The following is a 23,166-nucleotide window of genomic DNA, read 5'->3' on the forward strand; positions in this document are numbered from 1 at the left end:
AGGCTTATTGGTTAGTTGTGTAGTTGTCTACACATTGACATCCCTAATTTCTGTTATTACCAGGAAAACATATTTAACTTGTTTTATGAGGCACTCCTTCCAAAAGTATGTTTTGGTTGCCAGCATGATACCTCCCTACAATGAGGAACATTGTCATAAAAGCTTAGTGAAAAATACTTTGGCCAGTGAGGCATTTCAAATTAGGCCTCAGGCAAACCTCCCATTTAAGCCAATGGTAACTTTGCTTTTAAATTATAGTGAAAGTGTAAGGCATTTGGATAAGAATGAGTCCATTGCGAGATTTTCACTAATGGCTCTAGTCTAACCAATTCTTATTGAAGTCAACAAAAAGACTCCCATAGACATCAGTCAGTGGAAACTGCCTTATTGATATCAGTGGGATTGATTTAAGTGGAAACACAGTCAGCCCAGGAATCTCATTCTTTTCATTGATAACTGACCATTCCAGTGTGTTTAGTTTGATCAAACTCATGGCAGATATAACAGCCTCTAGTAAATTTTCCAATTTAGCATGAGTGCTGCTGTGAAGCCAATCCTTCTATTATTCAGGCCAGAAGAGATGACAGGAGGAGTTTGGGGCTATTGTATTTCCTTGGCTGACTGGCTTTGTCCTCCCAAGGTCCATACTGAGGAAAGGATTGTAGGCAGTGGAGTAGAGGATATGAACAAGTTTCCTGTTTTTCTCCTCAGACAAGCACAAGGCCATGCACAATCTAATCAGAATACTTTTCAAGGCTATGTTGTCTCTACTATATAGTCCTTGAGAGGTTCTAGTAACCAGAGAGAGTATACCAGGCAGTCTATTCACAATAAACTTGTGTCAGGAAAGGCTGCACTGAGACCTGAGCCAGTGGAGAGATGTAGGGCCTCCACAGATGACTGTGGATTCCTGGGGCCCACCAAGTATGGATGGAGCAGGTCCCACAGCCTTTACCCATGCTGCCAGTGCTTAAGCCTGGCAGACAACTTCTACCTCAATGAGATAGGGATCTCCCACAGCAGTTTCCTTTTCCATGTTGTTTTTTTTTCTATGAGAAGATCTGGACCGTAGCTGAAGAACTACTAGCCATGTAAAAACTTGCTTAAGCATAACAATGCACGAGCAAACATCCCTAGATGCAATCCTCATTGTGCTGAGTGAATTAGACAAACAATGCCCATGTGGGAGGAAGAGTTCTATTTGTAACTGATTCCATCCTGGTATACATCACAGTCTCTAGAACTGTATCAGGAAAGGCAGCCTGCCGAGGATTCCAGACTGCTGGCTGGGAAGTCTATATCATTCTGGTAGAAATGGGATGGGATTTTTAGTCAGTGTTGTAGTTAATTCTTATTTACTGTTCTCTTTTCTCCCTTTGCTGATAGGCTGTGGTGGTGTAGCAATGGGAATGTATAACCTTGATCAGTCCATCAGGGATTTTGCACATAGTTCCTTCCAGATGGCATTATCTAAGGGCTGGCCCCTGTACATGAGCACCAAGAACACTATTCTGAAGAGATATGACGGACGCTTTAAAGACATCTTTCAAGAAATCTATGAAAAGTAACTAGTAAAGATTTTTTACTACCAGTTTTTCTCTTCCAGAGCTCTTTTTCTGTAGTAGAAAAATTGTTCTCTTATTCTTTGTGAACCCCTCCATTCATTCAGAGCCTAAACCTGAGAAGTGCCCAGCACCTCCTGGGAAGTGCTTAGTGCTCACCACTTTTATTGAAGTTGGGAGGGAGCACCAAGCATGTGCCTTAGATACCAGTGCAGATGGACACTAATGATGATGATAAAAACAAAGCTCTGGAGATTTGGATGGAGTCATAGAAAATCTCTGGGTATTTGTTCTAGAATTTGAACAAGGGATGTGAATTGTTAATCAGTAAGCATCACCCTCACTGGTGATACTAGTTATAGTTAACTGGCTGTCTAGCAGAGCTGGAACAGGCGGGGGCTTCCATGCAGTGGGCGGGTCTGGCTGGGTTGGACTAGCTTGCTGTACCATGTTGAGGGGGAGGAGGGACTGTTTATCTGATTAAACAGGATTTTACATCCCTAATTTGAACCTCACTAATTTTTAGTAGCTTTGTAAGTACATTCGTCTTTAAAATGTACTCCTGTGTACTCTTAAAATGGCTTGCGATATAAAAAGGAAATGTGTCTAGATTTTTGGTAAATTGTTGTTAGGCCTTTCTTACAAAAATTATCTTGCTCCACAGCTCTCCTAATTAACAATGGCAGTCCTTGATTGTTAGACTCCATTTGACCCCAGAAATAAAATCATGCAAAATTTACCTTAAATTGGTTTCTGAAGCATGAAGCCATATTCTCTTCTCATTCTAATCTCCTTCACTGCAGCTGAGTTGCTGTTGATTTCACTTGGTGTAAGAGAGAGCATCACTGGGCCTACTGATTCTTAATGAATTCTTATACATCATTTCCTTTATGTTTGCTCTTTGTCACACATTTCAGGAGTTCAGCCACTGGTTAGTCTTTTTTTCCACTACTATGACTGGTCACATTCCATCTTTATATGCTTGCTTCATAAAAACCTATAAAATCCAGGAGCAAAATGCTGTATCGTGTACATACTGTCTCTTCAGAGCTGTTCAAGGCTCATAAACATCTTCAACCAAGCCCACAGGCCCTTTCCTTTCCCATTTCCTCATGCAACGTGAGGATTTCAGCCTTTTGCTTGCATGTTCCACTGGTTGGAATTGTAATTGCCAGAAGCTACAAGGTGATTTTCTTCTGTTCAAGGGAATACAGGTCCCAGTTTGAAGCCCTGAAGATCTGGTATGAGCATAGACTCATTGATGACATGGTGGCTCAAGCCCTGAAGTCCGAAGGTGGCTTTATCTGGGCCTGTAAGAATTATGATGGAGATGTGCAGTCTGACTCTGTTGCACAAGGTATGACCTGTTCGTATTGCAGCATGTTATTGAGATAAGCAGCGATACAGCCTTACCCATTTCACACCCATAGGATTTGACAATTGGTAATTTTTGCATTTTCAGTTTTCTAACTGAGGTCCCTGCTGACTCAAAAGATGAAGTGGGGGGGGGGGGAGTAATATCACAACCCTGCTATAGGAAAGCCATGGGATTGCCACTTTCACTTCTGTGCTGCCTTCTGAGCTGCGCTATGAGGGCAGCAACTGCAGAGCTTCCTGCAGCCACAAAAGATAGAAGTGGGTCTGATCTCCCTTGTGCTGTGGGGAGCACTCCAGCCTTGGGATCCCTGCTGCTAGTCCTGGCCAGCTTACGAGGGACAATACTTGCTCTCTCTGCACAACTACAGAATGTGCTCCATATTCAGCTGCAGGAACCTCAGGCTGCTGTCCAGTGCCCAGACAACATCTTCCAGTGGGGAGAGGTGTACCCAGAAGTGAGTCTGGTCCCCCGTTCCCACTGCCAGAACAGTTTGCAGAGGAGGGACAAGTCCTGCCCTTCCCCTGCCAAATTGGAGCTAGGAAGCCCGCTCTGATGGGGTGATCCTAGGAGTAAGGAGACATCATATTTCACAGGGAAGGGCTTATTTCACGATCCAGTTTGCATTTTTCATGGCTATGAAATCGGTAGGGTTCTAAGTATTAGTATGGCCACCAGCCTCACACTGCTGTGTATATCATGCTATGTATCCATGCATATGTTTATGCAAGAACCACTACTTAATCTCAGAACTGTTTGCAGTTCATAGACTCAGGAAACCTAAGTCTGAGGTGCAAAACCTTGCTTTAAAACTAGAGTGGGGAACCTTTCTTGGGTTGGGGCTGTACAAAAGTGAGAAGAAACATAAACCCTGAGAAGCAGAAAGACACTCCCTACGTTCCCCTCACACACCAAAGCCTTGTGGGGAGCTGGGTTAGTAGATTTTGTGGACCTCCCTGGGCTCTGGGATGACCAAAATGAAGGGTTCAGTATGTCAAAGGGGACAGTTGGGAAGTGGGTTTGTGGTGCAGGGTCTGGGCAGTGAGGGAGGAGGTCCTTGCCTGCTACAGCTCCCTGGGGATTCACATGGCTTTGTCCCTCTCCTCCATTGCTGCTTCTAGGCATTGCCCCCTGCTGTGCTTCTAGTGGCCATGATTACAGCTAATTAGAGGGGACAGAGGGGGGCGCAAGAGGGGATGGGGGGGAAGCCTCCAGGCAGCACTTTGATGCACTGCTGTTTCCCCAGCTGGGGGTGGGGGAAGGAGCAGAGCCACTTTCTCTCTCTGCCAGGCAGAGCCCATGGATTGGATCCGGCCCTGGCTTGCCTGACGCCAGGCCCTGAGGCTTGGGGCTTTGTTCACCCATCCCCCTCTCCTCTGGCAGCCAGGACCCAGTGCTGCTGCTCTGTGGGGCTAAAGTACCAGCTCCTCAATGCTGGGAGGGGAGCCCTGAGTGTTAGGGGCCAGATCCAAGCAAACTGGGGGCCAAGGTTCCCCCCATCCCCTGCTTTAAAAAGAGAATCTCAGTGGTGGTGTATGTTTGATAGAGACTTCTTTGTGTGATGGCTATTCCAGTGCTACAACTTCCAATGGCTTAAACCCAAAGTGCATGCACCTGTAGCTGGGATTTGGTCACCAAAATGCTTGCATGACTTAACCCCTGGAGAAAGTGCCCCAGGAGCAGAGATGATATTTTAATGACATAAAAATGTAACTGAAAGGCCAAGAGACAGACCGATATTGACATGATTAAAATAGCTCCTATGCAAAGGTGTGGCCTGTTGGCATGTGGTTGGCACTCGCAGGAAGAATATGAGTTGAGTAGTGTTCTTTCTTTAGCACCGTCAGCAAACTTTGCCTCACACAAAACTTAGAGGGATCCTTGTTCCTTGCCCCAAGAAGCTTCCAGTGACCCAGATCTCAGAGACCTGGAAAGTGAGAAGGTGACATGAGCTCCCAGTTTCACAAGCTCCTCCCACCAGAGGGGATGGCACCGGGATAACAGGTTTTGTGTGTTTGTTCGTTTGTTTGTTTTTCTGTTCCCTGGGGCTCTCTCCTGTGGCTCTTTTTGTGGGAAGGAACATTCCAACCCAGGGTATGGGCCTGATCCATTAAGTTGTAAGGCTCATTGAACATCTGCTCAAGTGTGGGAGTTCCACCCGTTGGGACCTTGCAGGTTTGGACCCTAAATGCTGAAGGAACATAGGAGAAGGAAAAATGATACATCACCTGACCCTAAGCAAACGTACATTTTTCTTGGCCCGGTGCAGGGGGAGGCTCTGATAGGGGACCAGATGTCCCAATTTTATAGGGAGAGTCACAGTATTCAGGGTTTTGGTTTGTATAAGAGCCTATTACCTCTCCCCCCCCCCCCACCACCCATTCTGATTTGTCACTCTGGCTATCTGGTCACCCTAGGCTCCAGAGAGCGAGAGGGTTGGGGAGACCTTGTCCACAGTGATAGTTCCTGTCTTACTGGGCTAGGCCCTGCTCCTGGCATTGTGATCTGGTGCATGAGGTTTCAGTCAGGTTTGGCCCAGCCTCTTTCCTCCCACTGGAGGGGCAACGGGGCCAAACCTGACTGGTGCTGTAACCTCATGTACCAGGTTGCATCCCGCAGTGCCTGGGGTCGGGAGCCATGACTAGACCTGTGGGACAAGAACCTCTGCGGCAGAGAGAGTTCACTTTTCAATTTCTTCTCTGCCTCTGGGGTGTCCCCTCCATGTCAGGCTGGGATAGTTGTGGTGCCACGGTGAGAGGCTGCTGTTGCCCCCCTTGGTGGGGCAAAGCATTGGAGAAGGAGGATGCTCGCCTATGATTTTGGCCCCTTTCCCTGATGTGCCTGGTTTGTCTCTGCATTAATCCACCCATTCATGTGGCAGATGATAGGAAGTCAAGAGACTATAGGTGCATCGAAGCCACTGGATCCATGTGATATTAGGCAAGCCCTTCAATCTTTCTATGCCTGTCTCCTCTAAATTGGGGAGGAGGAGAATATTTGCCTGCCACACACAGGTTGCAAGATGGAACTTATCCATGTTTCTGAAATAATTTGTGATCCTCCCAAGGAGACGGCATGTAAACTCAAAGCCTAGTCTATTAGGCACAGAGAGGCAGGCCTTAGTTGGTATACCTGAGTGTAGTGCTTTGACATTTCTAGAGCATGTCACTTTGTATCAGCGGAGGACCTGGCTGAGAGTACCTGAGATGATCAGGTGTGGCATAGACCAGAAATTTAAATTTCTCTACAAAAGCATGTTTCTCCTCCTACCCCAAAAGCCTTTTCTCTCGAGGAAAGGAGATGGAAGTGACAGGATAGGTGTGGGGAATAAGGATTGACAGCAGTATTCATGAACATGGCAGTAGAGCCATGGAGGGGGCCTGGAGGAGCTAGGGCTGCCACAGTGGAAATACTGGGAGGGCTTTGTCCTACTCAAACTTGCGCACACTGCAACAAGGGAAGGCTAGAGCAGAATCCACACTGGAGCTGGAGCAACCTTTGCAAAGCAGGCAGTGGGCAGGGAGCAAGCGGGGAGACGGAGCTGAAGCAGCTACTGCAGGAAGCGAGACCCAGATGGGGCTGGAATGGGCCTGGGGGCAGGTAGGATCCCCACTTTCCCCCTTCCCCAGCCAAGTCTCTGCGCCTTCCCTCATTTCCCCTTTCTATCTCTGTGCATGCCCCTCTTCAGTGAATATTCCGTTCCTGCCACTGCAGCTAGCTGGGGTTTTTTTTTTTTGTTTTGTTTTTTTTTAAAGGCCCATTGCTTTTGTTCCCTAGGGGAAATATGAGTCTCCCTCAGGAAAATTGAATTACTACTCTTGTTGGGATCAGAAGGTGTGAAATCAAATGCAGTCTCAAACAGCCTTGCCGTGTTTTTCCTGTGCTGCCTTACAATTTTGAGTGACTCTTATTTTGCTTTGGGAGTTAGTGGGAGAAAAACGGTGGTCACAGACTATGAGCTCATTGACAGAAAAAAAGTGGCTGATTATGGTGAATATGAATTTGTTTGAATTGGGACAAAATGTCTGCAGCTTTCTATGGCCTTGGTGAATAACTTCTATTGTTCAGAGTCTTAAGAGCAGCTTCCTAAGTCAGAACTGAACAAGTGGGTTTAATGTATGACTGTTACACAGAATATTCTTGTGTATTTGGCTTCCTTTGTGGCTTGGCAAAATGGTGCCGCTTTAGCAGAGTCAGGGTTTTCAGAGGAAGACTTGATCCATTTGATTTTAACTTGCAGGGTATGGCTCTCTGGGGATGATGACCAGTGTACTGATCTGCCCAGATGGCAAGACCGTGGAAGCTGAAGCTGCTCATGGCACAGTGACACGTCACTATCGCATGTATCAGAAGGGTCAAGAAACTTCCACAAATCCCATTGGTAAGATGCCTTATGCTTCTTTGACTGATCACTTCATGTAAGGAGTAGTTAAGACTGAGAACATCAGTGTTGCTGTTTCTGCAAATTCCTGCTAGGTGCATGATCGTTTGTACAGCTTACTAGGTACTTCTGCAAGTACACAGCACAAGCAGCTTGGAACTGAATGGAGGGGAGTGATGAACAGTATGTGCAATCTGGCCTATGAATGTTTGGCCATCTGTTCATTAACGGTGTCACAATGGCACCATGAGTTCTTTTACTTTCAACTCAGATAGGTGTACACAGCTGATAGGCACAAGTGAGCAGAGTATAGGTTTGTTTATATGAACGGTTAGTTCTCAGCAAGCCAGGATATAAATCTATCTGCATTAAGTGTCCATGTGGACCTTGGTTCCATGCACTTATGAGTACCCTTGTGTGCTTCTGGATAGATTAAAGCACATTAGGAACTTTTAGCAGCAGGGACCATATGAGCAGTTAGTGTATGGCAAGTTCATACAGCTCCGTCGACGGAGCCATGTAGATTTGTTGTTTTGGCAAAGGCAAATGAAGCTGCGATTTAAATGATCGCGGCTTCATTTACATTTACATGGCTGCTGCGCTGAGCCGACAAACAGCTGATCAGCTGTTTGTCTGCCCGTCGTGCTAGTCTGGACGCTCCCCTGCCGACATCAAAGCCCTTTGTCGGCAGCCCCGGTAAACCTCATCCCATGAGGAATAACGGGGCTGCCGACAAAGGGCTTTGATGTCGGCAGGGGAGCGTCCAGACTAGCGCGCTGAGCGGACAAACAGCTGATCAGCTGTTTGTCGGCTCAGCGCGGCAGCCATGTAAATGTAAATGAAGCCGTGATCATTTAAATCACGGCTTCATTTGCCTTTGCCTATGTGTCTAATCTACATGCCTCACTACAGAGGCATGTAGCCTAGACACAGCCCAAGGGGATGTATATTCAAGCCCTAAAAATCATGCTAAAACATACTCTGCAATTGCACTGAGAAATATGATGTTATATTCAAGGGAAGTAATGAGATTCCTGTTTATATGGTGTTTAATAATTGGATGTTTAATTGCTTGTAGCTCCTCATGTTAATCTTTGTTCATCTTCATCATGTGCCACAGAGAGGAGTGAAAGAGATACTGGAGCATAATAAAAGATAGGAGTAGGTTGCTTTCAAGAAGCAAGGAAGAGGCAGTGACATGAAGTCAATCCTGTTCCCACTCCAGATTTTCACTGAAATTTTAGCTTCATCAGTTGTTCTTTCTTTCTTAGTTTGTTGTAACAGTGCTGAAAAATGCAGCCTCATTATCATATTGTTTCAGCATACAATTACACTCTTTCTCCTCAGCCTCCATTTTTGCATGGACTAGAGGACTAGCTCACCGAGCTAAACTGGATAACAACACTGACCTCCAGAATTTTGCCAATGCCTTGGAAGAGGTCTGTGTAGAGACGATAGAGGCTGGCTTCATGACAAAGGACTTAGCTGCTTGCATTAAAGGTTTGCCTAAGTAAGTGCAGATAATGCATACTATCTTGAAACTGCTTTACACTGGACATTAGCATGGTTGTTAAGCCCTGTAGTCACCAGTAGTGAACAGCAGACTGGTGTGGGGTAGGTTTATTATTTGTATTACTGTAATGGCTATGGGCCAGGACCTCTTTAGGTGATGTGCTGTATAAGAACAGGATAATAATAGTAGCTGGCTCTTCATTTTTAGATCTCAAAGCACTGCACAAAGGAAGTTACCATCATTAACCCCATTTTACAGGCAGGGAACTGAAGGTCAGATGTCATGATGGAGAGGCAGTCCCTGCTGCCAAGAGCTTACAATCTAAAGTAATCCATCCTGTCGGGCCAAACTGTATAAGAACCCAGGTTGATCAGAACAGACTGGGAGACAGTTATTGTGGAACGACTATCTTACATTGACACTTTCTTTTATTGAATACAAGTGTGAACTGCACTAGTATGAAGGCCTGGATTTTAAATCTCCAAAAATCTATTACTCATCTACAGTACTCTGACAATTCTCTCCTTAACATGTTTCTCCATGGTGAACTAGCTCTTTTGTTAAGGATGTTGGGATGGTCTTGCTACCATATTTGCTGGATATACAGTAGGGATGTAATAATGTAGTCCAGGAGTGGCCAACCCGAGGCTCGCAAGCCACAACAAAAATTGCAGCTCCTGACAGAACCAGGACAGAACCTGGAACCGCTCAGGTCAGCCGCTCGCACGGCCAGGCTGAGCACAGGCAGCGGCTCCAGGCATAAATTTGGAGGGGTGGGGATAGATGCCTGGTTCTTGAGAAGGGGATCAGGTGGGGAGAGGAGAGCAGTGTGCATGGTGTCCTGGATGCGACACAGCAGCTCTGGCTCCGGGACCCAAGCATAAGGTTGCGGGGGAGGGGGATTGGGTTATAGCAGGGAGGGGAGGTGTCTGGGGAAGGGGAAGGAAGAGAAAAGGAAGGGGGATTGGGTTGCGCACGGCATCCCAGCCAGCTCATGCTCAAAGCCGGCCACTCAGTGCATGTGCCCCAAGGCCTGGAGGGAGACACCTGGCTGTGGCGGCAGCTCTGGGACCTGAGAATTAGATTAGAGCGGGGGTAAGAGGATTGGGTTGGCGGGTGGTATGCCTGGCTTTAGGGAAGGGGCGGAGAGGGGGAGTGGGTGGGGGGGGGTGTGCCTGGCTTTGGGGAAGGGGCAGAGAGGGGGATTGGGTTGGCAGGTGGTATGCCTGGCTTTGGGGAAGGGGAGGAGAGGGGGATTGGGTTGGGGGGGGTGTGCCTGGCTTTGGGGAAGGGGAGGAGAGGGGATTGGGTTGGCGGATGGTATGCCTGGCTTTGGGGAAGGGGCGGAGAGGGGGATTGGGTTGGGGGGGTGTGCCTGGCTTTGGGGAAGGGGAGGAGAGGGGATTGGGTTGGCGGGTGGTGTGCCTGGCTTTGGGGAAGGGGAGGAGAGGGGATTGGGTAGGCGAGTGGTATGCCTGGCTTTGGGGAAGGGGAGGAGAGAGGGATTGGGTTGGCGGGTGGTATGCCTGGCTTTGGGGAAGGAGCGGAGAGGGGGATTGGGTTGGCGGATGGTATGCCTGGCTTTGGGGAAGAGGCGGAGAGGGGGGTTGGGTTGGCGGGTGGTATGCCTGGCTTTGGGGAAGGGGAGGAGAGGGAGATTGGGTTGGGGGGGGGTGTGCCTGGCTTTGGGGAAGGGGCGGAGAGGGGGATTGGGTTGGCAGGGGGTGTGCCTGGCTTTGGGGAAGGGGAAGAGAGGGGGATTGGGTTGGGGGGGTGTGCCTGGCTTTGGGGAAAGGGAGGAGAGGGGATTGGGTTGGCGGGTGGTATGCCTGGCTTTGGGGATGGGGCGGAGAGGGAGATTGGGTTGGCGGGTAGTATGCCTGGCTTTGGGGAGGGGGATTGGGTTGGCGGGTGGTATGCCTGGCTTTGGGGAAGGAGCGGAGAGGGGGGCTGGGTTGGCGGGTGGTATGCCTGGCTTTGGGGAGGGGGAGGAGAGGGAGATTGGGTTGGGGGGGTGTGTGTGCCTGGCTTTGGGGAAGGGGCGGAGAGGGGGATTGGGTTGGGGGGGTGTGTGTGCCTGGCTTTGGGGAAGGGGCGGAGAGGGGGATTGGGTTGGGGGGGTGTCTGTGCCTGGCTTTGGGGAAGGGGAGGAGAGGGGGATTGGGTTGGGGGGGTGTGCCTGGCTTTGGGGAAGGGGAGGAGAGGGGATTGGGTTGGCGGGTGGTATGCCTGGCTTTGGGGAAGGGGAGGAGAGGGGGATTGGGTTGGCAGGTGGTATGCCTGGCTTTGGGGAAGGGGAGGAGAGGGGGATTGGGTTGGCAGGTGGTATGCCTGGCTTTGGGGAAGGGGAGGAGAGGGGGATTGGGTTGGGGGGGTGTGCCTGGCTTTGGGGAAGGGGCGGAGAGGGGGATTGGGTTGGGGGGGTGTGCCTGGCTTTGGGAAAGGGGCGGAGAGGGGGATTGGGTTGGGGGTGTGTGTGCCTGGCTTTGGGGAAGGGGCGGAGAGGGGGATTGGGTTGGGGGTGTGTGTGCCTGGCTTTGGGGAAGGGGAAAAAGGGGGATTGGGTTGGGGGTGTGTGTGTGCCTGGCATTGGGGAAGGGGCGGAGAGGGGGATTGGGTTGGGGGGGTGTCTGTGCCTGGCTTTGGGGAAGGGGCGGAGAGGGGGATTGGGTTGGGGGGGTGTGCCTGGCTTTGGGGAAGGGGCGGAGAGGGGGATTGGGTTGGCAGGTGGTATGCCTGGCTTTGGGGAAGGGCAGGAGAGGGGGATTGGGTTGGGGGGGTGTGCCTGGCTTTGGGGAAGGGGAGGAGAGGGGATTGCGTTGGCGGGTGGTATGCCTGGCTTTGGGGAAGAGGAGGGGAGGGGGATTGGGTTGGCAGGTGGTATGCCTGGCTTTGGGGAAGGGGCGGAGAGGGGGATTGGGTTGGCGGGTGGTATGCCTGGCTTTGGGGAAGGAGAGGAGAGGGGATTGCGTTGGCGGGTGGTATGCCTGGCTTTGGGGAAGGGGAGGGGAGGGGGATTGGGTTGGCAGGTGGTATGCCTGGCTTTGGGGAAGGGGCGGAGAGGGGGATTGGGTTGGCGGGTGGTATGCCTGGCTTTGGGGAGGGGGATTGGGTTGGCAGGTGGTATGCCTGGCTTTGGGGAGGGGGATTGGGTTGGCGGGTGCTATGCCTGGCTTTGGGGAAGAGGCGGAGAGGGGGATTGGGTTGGCGGGTGATATGCCTGGCTTTGGGGAAGGAGAGGAGAGGGGGATTGGTTTGGGGGGGTGTGCCTGGCTTTGGGGAAGGGGAGGAGAAGGGCATTGGGCTGGGGGTGGTATGCCTGGCTTTGGGGAAGGGGCGGAGAGGGGGATTGGGTTGGGGGGGTGTGCCTGGCTTTGGGGAAGGGGAGGAGAGGGGGATTGGGTTGGCGGGTGGTATGCCTGGCTTTGGGGAAGGGGCGGAGAGGGGGATTGGGTTTGGGGGGTGGTGTGCCTGGCTTTGGGGAAGGGGAGGAGAAGGGGATTGGGCTGGGGGGGTGTGCCTGGCTCTGGGGAAGGGGAGGAGAGGGGGATTGATTTGGGGGGGGGGTGTTCCTGGCTTTGGGGAAGGGGCGGAGAGGGGGATTGGGTTGGGGGTGTGTGCCTGGCTTTGGGGAAGGGGCGGAGAGGGGGATTGGGTTGGGGGTGTATGTGCCTGGCTTTGGGGAAGGGGAAAAAGGGGGATTGGGTTGGGGGGGTGTGTGTGCCTGGCTTTGGGGAAGGGGCGGAGAGGGGGATTGGGTTGGGGGGGGGTGTGTGCCTGGCTTTGGGGAAGGGGCGGAGAGGGGGATTGGGTTGGCAGGTGGTATGCCTGGCTTTGGGGAAGAGGAGGAGAGGGGGATTGGGTTGGGGGGGTGTGCCTGCCTTTGGGGAAGGGGAGGAGAGGGGATTGGGTTGGCGGGTGGTATGCCTGGCTTTGGGGAAGGGGAGGAGAGGGGGATTGTGTTGGGGGTGTGTGCCTGGCTTTGGGGAAGGGGCGGAGACGGGGATTGGGTTGGGGGTGTGTGTGCCTGGCTTTGGGGAAGGGGCGGAGAGGGGGATTGGGTTGGGGGGGTGTGCCTGGCTTTGGGGAAGGGGAGGAGAGAGGATTGGGTTGGCGGGTAGTATGCCTGGCTTTGGGGAAGGGGAGGAGAGGGGGATTGGGTTGGCGGGTGGTATGCCTGGCTTTGGGGAAGGGGCGGAGAGGGGGATTGGGTTGGCGGGTGGTATGCCTGGCTTTGGGGAAGAGGCGGAGAGGGGGATTGGGTTGGCGGGTGGTATGCCTGGCTTTGGGGAAGGGGAGGAGAGGGGGATTGGGTTGGGGCGGGGGGTGTGCCTGGCTTTGGGGAAGGAGAGGAGAGGGGGATTGGTTTGGGGGGGGTGTGCCTGGCTTTGGGGAAGGGGAGGAGAAGGGCATTGGGCTGGGGGTGGTATGCCTGGCTTTGGGGAAGGGGCGGAGAGGGGGATTGGGTTGGGGGGGTGTGCCTGGCTTTGGGGAAGGGGAGGAGAGGGGGATTGGGTTGGCGGGTGGTATGCCTGGCTTTGGGGAAGGGGCGGAGAGGGGGATTGGGTTGGGGGTGTGTGTGCCTGGCTTTGGGGAAGGAGAAAAAGGGGGATTGGGTTGGGGGTGTGTGTGCCTGGCTTTGGGGAAGGGGCGGAGAGGGGGATTGGGTTGGGTGGGGTGCCTGGCTTTGGGGAAGGGGCGGAGAGGGGGATTGGGTTGGGGGGGGGGGTGTGCCTGGCTTTGGGGAAGGGGCGGAGAGGGGGATTGGGTTGGGGGGGTGTGTGTGCCTGGCTTTGGGGAAGGGGCGGAGAGGGGGATTGGGTTGGGGGTGTGTGTGCCTGGCTTTGGGGAAGGAGAAAAAGGGGGATTGGGTTGGGGGTGTGTGTGCCTGGCTTTGGGGAAGGGGCGGAGAGGGGGATTGGGTTGGGTGGGGTGCCTGGCTTTGGGGAAGGGGCGGAGAGGGGGATTGGGTTGGGGGGGGGGGTGTGTGCCTGGCTTTGGGGAAGGGGCGGAGAGGGGGATTGGGTTGGGGGGGTGTGTGTGCCTGGCTTTGGGGAAGGGGCGGAGAGGGGGATTGGGTTGGGGGGGTGTGTGTGCCTGGCTTTGGGGAAGGGGCAGAGAGGGGGATTGGGTTGGGGGGGGGGGTGCCTGGCTTTGGGGAAGGGGAGGAGAGGGGGATTGGGTTGGCGGGTGGTATGCCTGGCTTTGGGGAAGGAGAAAAAGGGGGATTGGGTTGGGGGTGTGTGTGCCTGGCTTTGGGGAAGGGGCGGAGAGGGGGATTGGGTTTGGGGGGGGTGCCTGGCTTTGGGGAAGGGGCGGAGAGGGGGATTGGGTTGGGTGTGTGTGTGTGCCTGGCTTTGGGGAAGGGGCGGAGAGGGGGATTGGGTTGGGGGGGTGTGTGTGCCTGGCTTTGGGGAAGGGGCGGAGAGGGGGATTGGGTTGGGGGGGGTGCCTGGCTTTGGGGAAGGGGCAGAGAGGGGGATTGGGTTGGGGGGGTGTGGGTGCCTGGCTTTGGGGAAGGGGCGGAGAGGGGGATTGGGTTGGCGGGTGGCATGCCTGGCTTTTGGGAAGGGGCGGAGAGGGGGATTGGGTGTGGGGGGGTGCCTGGCTTTGGGGAAGGGGAGTAGAGGGGGATTGGGTTGGGGGTGTGTGTGCTTGGCTTTGGGGAAGGGGAGGAGAGGGGGATTGCGGTAGAGCGGCGGGGGGGGGGAGGTGCCTGGCTCTGGGGAAGGGGAGGGGGACTGGGTTAGAGCAATATGCTCTTCCCCTCCCCTAAACAGCTGGCACGCTTCTTGAAATCATAGAATCATAGAATAATAGGACTGAAAGGGACCTCAAGAGGTCATCGAGTCCAGCCCCCCGCCCTCAAGGCAGGACCAAGCTCCGTCTACACCATCCCTGACAGATGTCTAGCTAACCTGTTCTTAAATATCTCCAGAGAGGGAGATTCCACCACCTCCTTTGGCAATTTATTCCAATATTTGACCACCCTGACAGTTAGGAATTTTTTCCTAATGTCCAATCTAAACCTCCCCTGCTGCACTTTAAGCCCATTACTCCTTGTCCTGTCCTCAGAAACCAAGAGGAACAAATTTTCTCCTTCCTCCTTGTGACACCCTTTTAGGTATTTGAAAACCGCTATCATGTCCCCCCTTAATCTTCTTTTTTCCAAACTAAACAAGCCCAGTTCATGAAGCCTGGTGTCATAGGTCATGTTCTCTAAACCTTTAATCATTCTTGTCGCTCTTCTCTGTACCCTTTCCAATTTCTCTACATCTTTCTTGAATTGTGGCGCCCAGAACTGGACACAGTACTCCAGCTGAGGCCTAACTAGTGCAGAGTAGAGTGGCAGAATGACTTCACGAGTTTTGCTTACAACACACCTGTTGATACAACCTAGAATCATATTTGCTTTTTTTGCAACAGCATCACATTGTTGACTCATATTCAACTTGTGGTCCACTATGACCCCTAGATCCCTTTCCGCCATGCTCCTTCCTAGACAGTCGCTTCCCATCTTGTATGTATGGAACTGATTGTTCCTTCCTAAGTGGAGTACTTTGCATTTCTCTTTATTAAACTTCATCCTGTTTACCTCTGACCATTTCTCTAACTTGCTAAGGTCATTTTGAATTATGTCCCTATCCTCCAAAGAAGTTGCAACCCCACCCAGTTTGGTATCATCTGCAAACTTAATAAGTGTACTCTCTACAGTGAGCCCTCGCTACTTCGCGGTTCGACCATCGCGGATTCACGACTTCGCGGACTTTTTTCATTACATTATGTATATACGTGAATCCGCGATGGTCGAACCGCGAAGTAGCGAGGGCTCGCTGTATACATGTTAAATATGGTGTCCCTACTTCGCGGATTTTCAACTATCGCGGTCGGGTTTGGAACCTATCTACCGCGATAAACGAGGGTTCACTGTATCCCAATATCTACGTCATTGATGAAGATATTGAACAGTACGGGTCCCAAAACAGACCCTTGAGGAACTCCACTTGTTATCCCTTTCCAGCAGGATTTAGAACCGTTAACAACAACTCTCTGACTACGGTTATCCAGCCAATTATGCACCCACCTTATCGTGGCCCTGTCTGTTATATTTGCCAAGTTTATCAATAAGAATATCATGCGAGACCGTATCAAATGCCTTACTAAAGTCTAGGTATATGACATCCACCGCTTCTCCCTTATCCACAAGGCTCATTATCCTATCAAAGAAAGCTATCAGATTAGTTTGGCATGACTTGTTCTTCACAGTGCCGGGTCTGTCACACCACTGGGGACTTTTCCCCCTGCTACCTGCCTGCGCAGGGAGGGAATAGGAATCCTGAGACTGCATACCCTCTCCAACTTCTCAGGAAGCACGCAGCTGTCATGGGGAGCAGAGGAAGAGCATGCGCTTCCTGAAAAGTTGGAGCTGGAATACAGCTCTGATACTCCTACACACACACACACCCTGCACAGGCAGGCACCTGGGGGGAAGGAAGTCCCTGGCAGAGCGACATACTGGGCATTTCAAGAAGCGCACGAGCTGTTTAGGGAGGGGAGGAGCAGCCCGCACGCTTCTTGAGACTTGGGATCCCCAGGTACTGGCCCCAGCTGTCTCTGTCCCCCCATCCACCCACCATGAGTACCCTGCCCCAGCATCCACCAGCACCCTACCAGCACAGTTGGGGCCACATTAGTGAGGCTTGGGAGGGGGGGAGGGGTTGAGGGGTTTTTTTTTTTGGTATCTCACTTGTGTGGCCCCAACTGACTTTAAAAATGAAACCTGGCCAACAAGCCCCCATCTGGCTGCAGCATCATAACACTCCTGCACCCCTCAGACTCCAAACCTGAGCCTGTCCTACACTGAAGCCTTCTGTCCTGAGCCTCTCACATCCCCAGTCTTCTGCCACAACACTCCTGCACCGTTCACACCCTGCAAACCTGTGTCCTGAGCCCCTCATACACCCCAGCCCAAACTCCTGCACCCTCACAGCCACAAGCCCTGGCTTGCTCAGCACCCCAACCTTCCACCTGAGTCCAACACTCCCCAGCCTAGAGCCCCCTCCCTGAGCCAGCATCCTCTTCTCTTCTACTCCTGCACCCAAATTCCCTTCCAGAGCCTGCACCTCTCACCCCTTCCCAGTGCTTTTTTGGGGGCAACGTTGTTGAGGCAAACAAACAAAAAAAAGGTAGGGCCGCGAAGACCCAGGGAAAAATTGCTAACCAACAGCTATTTCCCCCAGCAGGGTGTATTTTTTTTTCTCAACAACTTTGCCCTGGCTCTTCACACTGTCTCCACTGCTATTGTGGCTCTTTGTCTGGAATGGGTTGGCCACCCTGATGTAGTCGATTAACCAATAAGCAAAAGCTTATAGGTAATGCTGTAGACTACACACATCCCCGTCTTCCCCCCCAAAGTAAATGTTCTAGCAGGCTGGCCAGCAGCCTGGCTCAGTCCTGGCTTGCGACAGGTCCGGTGCCTACCCCTGCTGCAGCTCTGCATTGAAAGTGTATTAGGAGCTGGGCTGGCAGGCAGCCTGGCTCTGTTCCATCTCGCACCACAGATGGGGGCTGCTGCCACCTTGCGGTGCTGCCTTTGGTTTTTAAACTGGCTCCCCTTGAAGACCAGCTCCTGCCTAACACCTGCAAGGAATGGCAGGGGGTTCCTTGGAAGTGGAGCTGGAGCGCACTGGCTGCCGGCCCCGCCCCCAGGTGCTATAGAGCAGTCAACTGACCGTTAGAATTCATGAGGTTACTCGACTATTCAATTAACGGTTATTTAACATCCCTAATAAGGTAACATACAGGACTAAACCATTCCGCTCAACATGAGTTGGCCATGCGTCCACCTTTTCCCAAGGGACTGAGGAGAATTGTGAATTGTATGGGCTAAGACTAGCTACAATCTCTTGGGCTGGCTGCTGTACCTCCACTTCCACTCTGAACTGTAATACCTGAGTCAAGCCTCCACTTGCCACTCTTTTTTTACTGATGAAAATCAGAGCCAGTTTTGCAACTTTTCCAAGGATGGGTGAGAATTGCTGTTCTTCTCCTAGGAAGAAGGATTTGTCCTTCTCTTTTTATCCAGATATTTTCTCCTTCCTTTATTGTTGGCACCCATCATAGTACACTGGTATCTATGTGTCTGCTCCACTCCTGCAGTGGCTTCATTTTAATGCTGCTGCCTGCATCGCTGAAAGGCACTAAATACACCTAACTGTGTGACTTCCTAATGAGAAATGAAGTTGCTTTAGATTATGCTGAAGCATGTTTAATTTGACAAGTTATTGTACATGAATCTTAAATGCAGCTGCAGTTTGTCTGTCCTGGAAGTGCTCCCCACCATCCTTCTCCTCTTGCCCTCGTTATTGGAAAACCTCCAGCCTCTTCATCTGCAGCTGGCTCACTTATGGAGCGGGTTAATTTCCGCACCATGCCTAGAGAACTGCTTTCCACACTCATGTTCTACACGTTCCATTTCCTCACCATACTGTCTGGCCCTGACATACTGTAGAGGTGAGGAATCCCAGTCGGCCAACTTGTATTCCCCCTTTAGTCCCACAGCCCACTGGGGCTATCAGCTGGAGCTATGAATATGGCCCTGTACCTTCTGTGGTTCACCTCCCTCCCTGACACCTCTCTCTTTTGTGACATCAGGGAGGCCCTCAGACTACAGGGCTTATCCCTTCACCCTCCCACTTCATGTGAGGAGCAGAGAACAGAAACTAGCAAGACCTGAGGTCCAGAGGTACAAGTCATTTGATGTTTATGGGGGTTAGCTTCTAGCAAGTGTGAACCCACTTTACTTTCCTTTTTTCCCTGCTTTCCCCCTCCCTTCATATTTGTCCCATGTACATTTAGAAAGAGCAACCCTAACATATTGTAACATGATTATCTAACCAATTATATCCCACCACCTTAATTGGTTTACACCCAGCAAAATTAATCATCCAGGAGACAGAAACCAGTCAGAGAACCAGTCAGACCATGCAGATAAGCAATAGAGATGAGGAGTGGGTCATTGCCAGACAGAAAGCTATCAACTTAAATTTCTAGGCTCTTCCCTTTATCTGGAACAGCCCCAATTGTTGGAATGTGTTATTTCAATATGAATGCTTTGGACTGGTTTGGAATGTGCCAAAACCCTTATCTTAAGAAAAAGGACTCCGACAGATAGGCTGGGTATCGATTCCTTGTTCTTAGAGAGTCATGCTTCTACAAGCAGGCCTGAATATCTATGTCCTAACACCTGGTGCACATTCAGATGCAGCATGCCAAGTTTCAGCCCTTTTTCTGTCTCCTCAAGAATATATGCACGCCCTATACATGGCCCTATGAAGTCACAAGACCACCTCCTCCAACCGTCTACGAGCACTGGCCAAAGTAGCCATCTATAAAAGCAAGAGGAGGATGCTGAGTGGGAAGCTGCTCTGTGATCTCCTTTTGATCACCTCTGGGCCACATCCGTCAGCTCCCTAGACACCTTTGAATAGCAGGTGCTGTCTGGGGTTCTCTGCTCAGTGTCCCCTTCTGGATCCCTGATTTTGGCCCTGTGACTTTACTCCTGTCTTTTTTTTTCATTTTTTGTCCTCCAAAATGTTGAGCCATGGGCTGAGTAGCTCCTCCACTAAGACTGTGGTAGGGACTCTACACAATAGGTGTTGTTGCCTAGCACTTGGTGTCACGCCCCTTCATCTTATTATAAAGGTCCTTGCACTGAATTAACCTATGCAGCAGTGTCTGATGCGCCTCTTTTTAGTCACATTCTAACTATGGTGACCATATTTTCGGAACCAAAACTAGGGACACGTTAGCCATGTCCTCTGACCCCATTAGCTACGCCCCTTGCTACAAGAAATCCTGCCCCTGGAAGTAGTACTCCCATGATCAAGATGGACACAAGACCAGAAGTAAAAGGTGTCATGTGACTCCTCTAAGAACTCCTCCCACTGTCCTCTACCAATAGGGATGGGTTTGGCCCCCACAGGAACTATCCTGCAATTGTATTAACCCAATTTGCATTGCATTAACTTGGGGGGAGGAGCTAAGAGAAGTGTTCCCTCTAAGATTTTCCTCCCATGAGCAGAGTGAATTTTGTCTTGAGCACCAGTATTGAATTCATGTACACTTGTTTGAATGTGCCACTGTGGCACCCAGGTTAATAATAAATATCTTATAAACCTCTCCCTTTTCCCTCTGCTGCCATGTCTCCTACCCTGCCCTTTCCCCCCCCCCCCCCCCCCCGCTCCTCTGGTGCTGCTGCCTCCCACCCCTCACCCTCCTCTGCTGTCCTGGCTCCTGCCCTTCTCACTCCCCTCAGTCCTTTGGGGACCTGCGTCCCTCCCCTGCACCAGCCTTTCTCTGACCCCTGTGCTCACTCCTCCTCTAGCCCCCCACTGATCATGTGAGCTACCCCTCCCCATCCCCTTCCTAACACCTCCCTCTACCCACCTGCCCTGCCTCTCTCCTCTGGTGCCCGTCTCTCCCTTCCATGTGTCTGCCCTTCTGCCTCTCCCCCATGGTCCCCTGGCACCTGCCACTTCCCTTTCACCTGCACCTTCCTGGTGCTTCCCTCATCTCCCACTGCCCTTGCCCTCTTTCTCCCTGGTGCCCACCCCCTCACCACCTTCTGCCCCAGTTCTCCTCACACGTGACTTGCTCCATCCCCAGCCTTCCTTATGCCCACCCCTCCTTTCAGCCCCTTCTCCTAGCACCCACTCCTCCCTTTTCTCCTTCCTCCTTCTTGCCCCCATTGTTCCACCCTCTCCCAGCATCACCCTGTCCCCTCCCTTCTCCCACCCTCTCTTGACACCTTCCCTCCTGTTCCCCCCTTCCACCCTTTTCCTCATTGTCTCCTCTTGCCCCCCTGGCATTTGTCTGCCCCTTGGTGACTTCCCCTTTTTTCTCCTGCCCTGCCCCCCCCTTTTCCCTCAGCACAAGCCTCTTCCTCTCTTCACCCACACCTTCCTCTTAGTTCTTCCTCTGCCCCTTCCCTCACCTTCTGCCTTCGGCATGGAAAGCAGTTTGTGGCGGTTGGAGCGGGGGCTGCGGTGCTATTTTTATTACTGCAGTCCATCCCCAGATGCTCCCATGGAGGGACCATGTACTGCGACTGGAGCAGATGCTGCCCGTGGTGCTGTTTTTAGTACCGTGGTCCCAGTCCCCACAGGCTGCCTAGCTCCAGCTGGTGAGGCTGCTTCAGCTGGAATGCACCTTGTACAGCTGCCATTTGACTCCAGGTGGAGCCGGGGCTGCCTGCGGGGACCCTGACTGTGGTACTAAAAATAGCATCCTGGGCAGCCTCCACTCAAGTCTCAGCACCAGCTGAGCCCAAGCATGCCCTACCCTGTAACACCCAAGCCTGGCTCTCTACAGCTCTTGCTGGGCTCCAAGGTGGCTCGGAGGAGGAGGAGGTAGTGCCGCCAGACCAGGACCCCATGCAGCAGAGGTGGTTGCGCGGGGTGGGGGGGGGGGGGGAGGAGGGAAAGGGGGTGGAAGTGGAGAGGGAAGGGCCACATGCCACCAGCAGCCGGCCCGGCTGCCCAGTGGCAAAGCGTCAGTGGAGCTGCCTACGTGCCTTGCTGGGGAGGAGTGGGAGGAGGCTGTTGCGCTGCACAAGGAGCAATGGTGTGGCACCATTTCTTGGTCGTTTCTTCCCACAAGCTGGTGTCCCCATCGGGTAGTGAAATGTCCTGGAAAGCCCCGCTGGACATTTCTCTACAGCTGATCCCCGAGTAGCAAACGGTGGAGTTATGACTGTTCGCATTTACAACTAAAGCTCCCATGGAGCAGTTGTAAAGGCGGTCCCTGAGTTACGAACGCGACCTGCACTTACGAACAGCGCAGTCGTGTGTAACTCAGTGGGGCCTGAGTTATGAACAGATCGAGTTACGGCCAAGTGTTTGGTCCGTAACTCGTTCATAACTCGGAGAGAGGCTGTACTTGATGGGGCACCGGGACAGAGTATTTAAATTCAGGACTGTCCTGGTAAAATCGGGATATATGTCCTGCGTAATTAGAACTCATCAAAGCCTGAAGAGCATTTTTTCCTTTAACCTTGGTACAGGAGAGCATCAAGGTAGTTGTGTTTTTTTTCCCTCCACAGTGTGAAGCGTTCTGACTACTTGAACACCTTTGAGTTCATGGAGAAGCTTGCTGAAAACTTGAGTCTGAAACTAGCCTCGCAGCCCAAACTGTAAGGTCAGACATCAAGGAAGACACTCCTGAGTAACTCGCCTCAGTTTGGTGACTGGCTTACACTGTGGTGTGTAACATTTCACAGTACTGGGAGAATCAACGATGTCACCCTTTTTAAATGAACCCTGTTTAAAAACTTATCTTTTAACCTATTAACTTCTGTGGTTGTAGGGGTCTATTTTACCAGCCATCTGAATGTGGTAGGATACCTACCAATATTCAGAGGACGCTAGGGCTTCCCCCTTCTTGATTTATCCCTCACTACTGCATAATTTTTCCCTTTTCTGCCTCACTTCAAAATCCAAAATCAGAAGATGGTACGTGAGTGGTTAAACCTAGTGTACAATAGACATGTAAAAACTGGAACAGTCCTCTCCTTTCCAGCAACATACACTGACTGTACCAGCCATACACTAAACTCCATTATTCCAGTAGTCTGTCTTATGAATGCATTACATCAACTTCTACATTCATGGGAACCAGAGCGCCATAGCTTGGTGGTGAAAGGTTATTTGAATCAGAGCTTTAGCAGAGAGAGATCACTTACTGCTGGAAGCTTGTTTCAGTTCTCTAGTAGAAAAGGCTACTCAGCCACTGGTGTGGCATGGGGGTGGAGAGGGAGCAGGCTGTATCCTTCATTAGACACCCTTCTTACTGTATGTGAGGCCTGTGAATTGTTATCTCCTAACAGTGCCCCTGTTTCAAAGCTGCTTTCTTCAGGCAGCTGAATGCTTCTTATTCAGTCTCTTAGAACATTATGACACTTCAGTGTTCAGCATTAAAGTTTAATTGTGAGACACTATTCCGGCCATGGGTCTTTTTTTTTCCTTGAAGGATATTTTGGTTCGGACTAGAATAAAACCAGAACTAACATCCTCTTGTCTCTTCTTTTGTGTGTGAGGGAAGAAAACCAAATTAATCAAAATAAATCTGTTTAACTGCATCTCTCCACAGCCTATCCACCCCATTAATGCTGAGGTAGATTTCATGAAGCAAGAGTTAAAGATATCATACTGAAGGGGTAAAATCACATAATTCATATTGAAAGGCTACTGCTTGCTAATAAGGTTGTGACGGGTTTTGGTGACAAACAACTCAAGACTGTCACTTGATGGAATGATCATCCTACTGAGCCCACCCA

At 51.4% G+C, this 23,166-nt stretch overlaps 1 protein-coding gene across 2 annotated transcripts in view; it reads left to right on the forward strand.

Moving 5' to 3' along the window:
- Positions 1–22,827, forward strand: part of IDH1 (isocitrate dehydrogenase (NADP(+)) 1) — a 34,974-nt gene extending 12,147 nt beyond the window's left edge. For both annotated transcript variants that reach the window (XM_075933827.1, XM_075933828.1), the window contains 5 exons: positions 1,387–1,564; positions 2,768–2,919; positions 7,178–7,318; positions 8,666–8,828; positions 21,934–22,827. In XM_075933827.1, coding sequence (XP_075789942.1) covers positions 1,387–1,564; positions 2,768–2,919; positions 7,178–7,318; positions 8,666–8,828; positions 21,934–22,027 — 728 coding nt within the window. In that variant the 3' untranslated portion in view covers positions 22,028–22,827. The remainder of the gene's footprint in view (positions 1–1,386; positions 1,565–2,767; positions 2,920–7,177; positions 7,319–8,665; positions 8,829–21,933) is intronic.
- Positions 22,828–23,166: the final 339 nt, after the last annotated feature.

Source organism: Pelodiscus sinensis, chromosome 7 (assembly GCF_049634645.1).
Source record: "Pelodiscus sinensis isolate JC-2024 chromosome 7, ASM4963464v1, whole genome shotgun sequence".
NCBI lineage: Eukaryota > Metazoa > Chordata > Testudines > Trionychidae > Pelodiscus > Pelodiscus sinensis.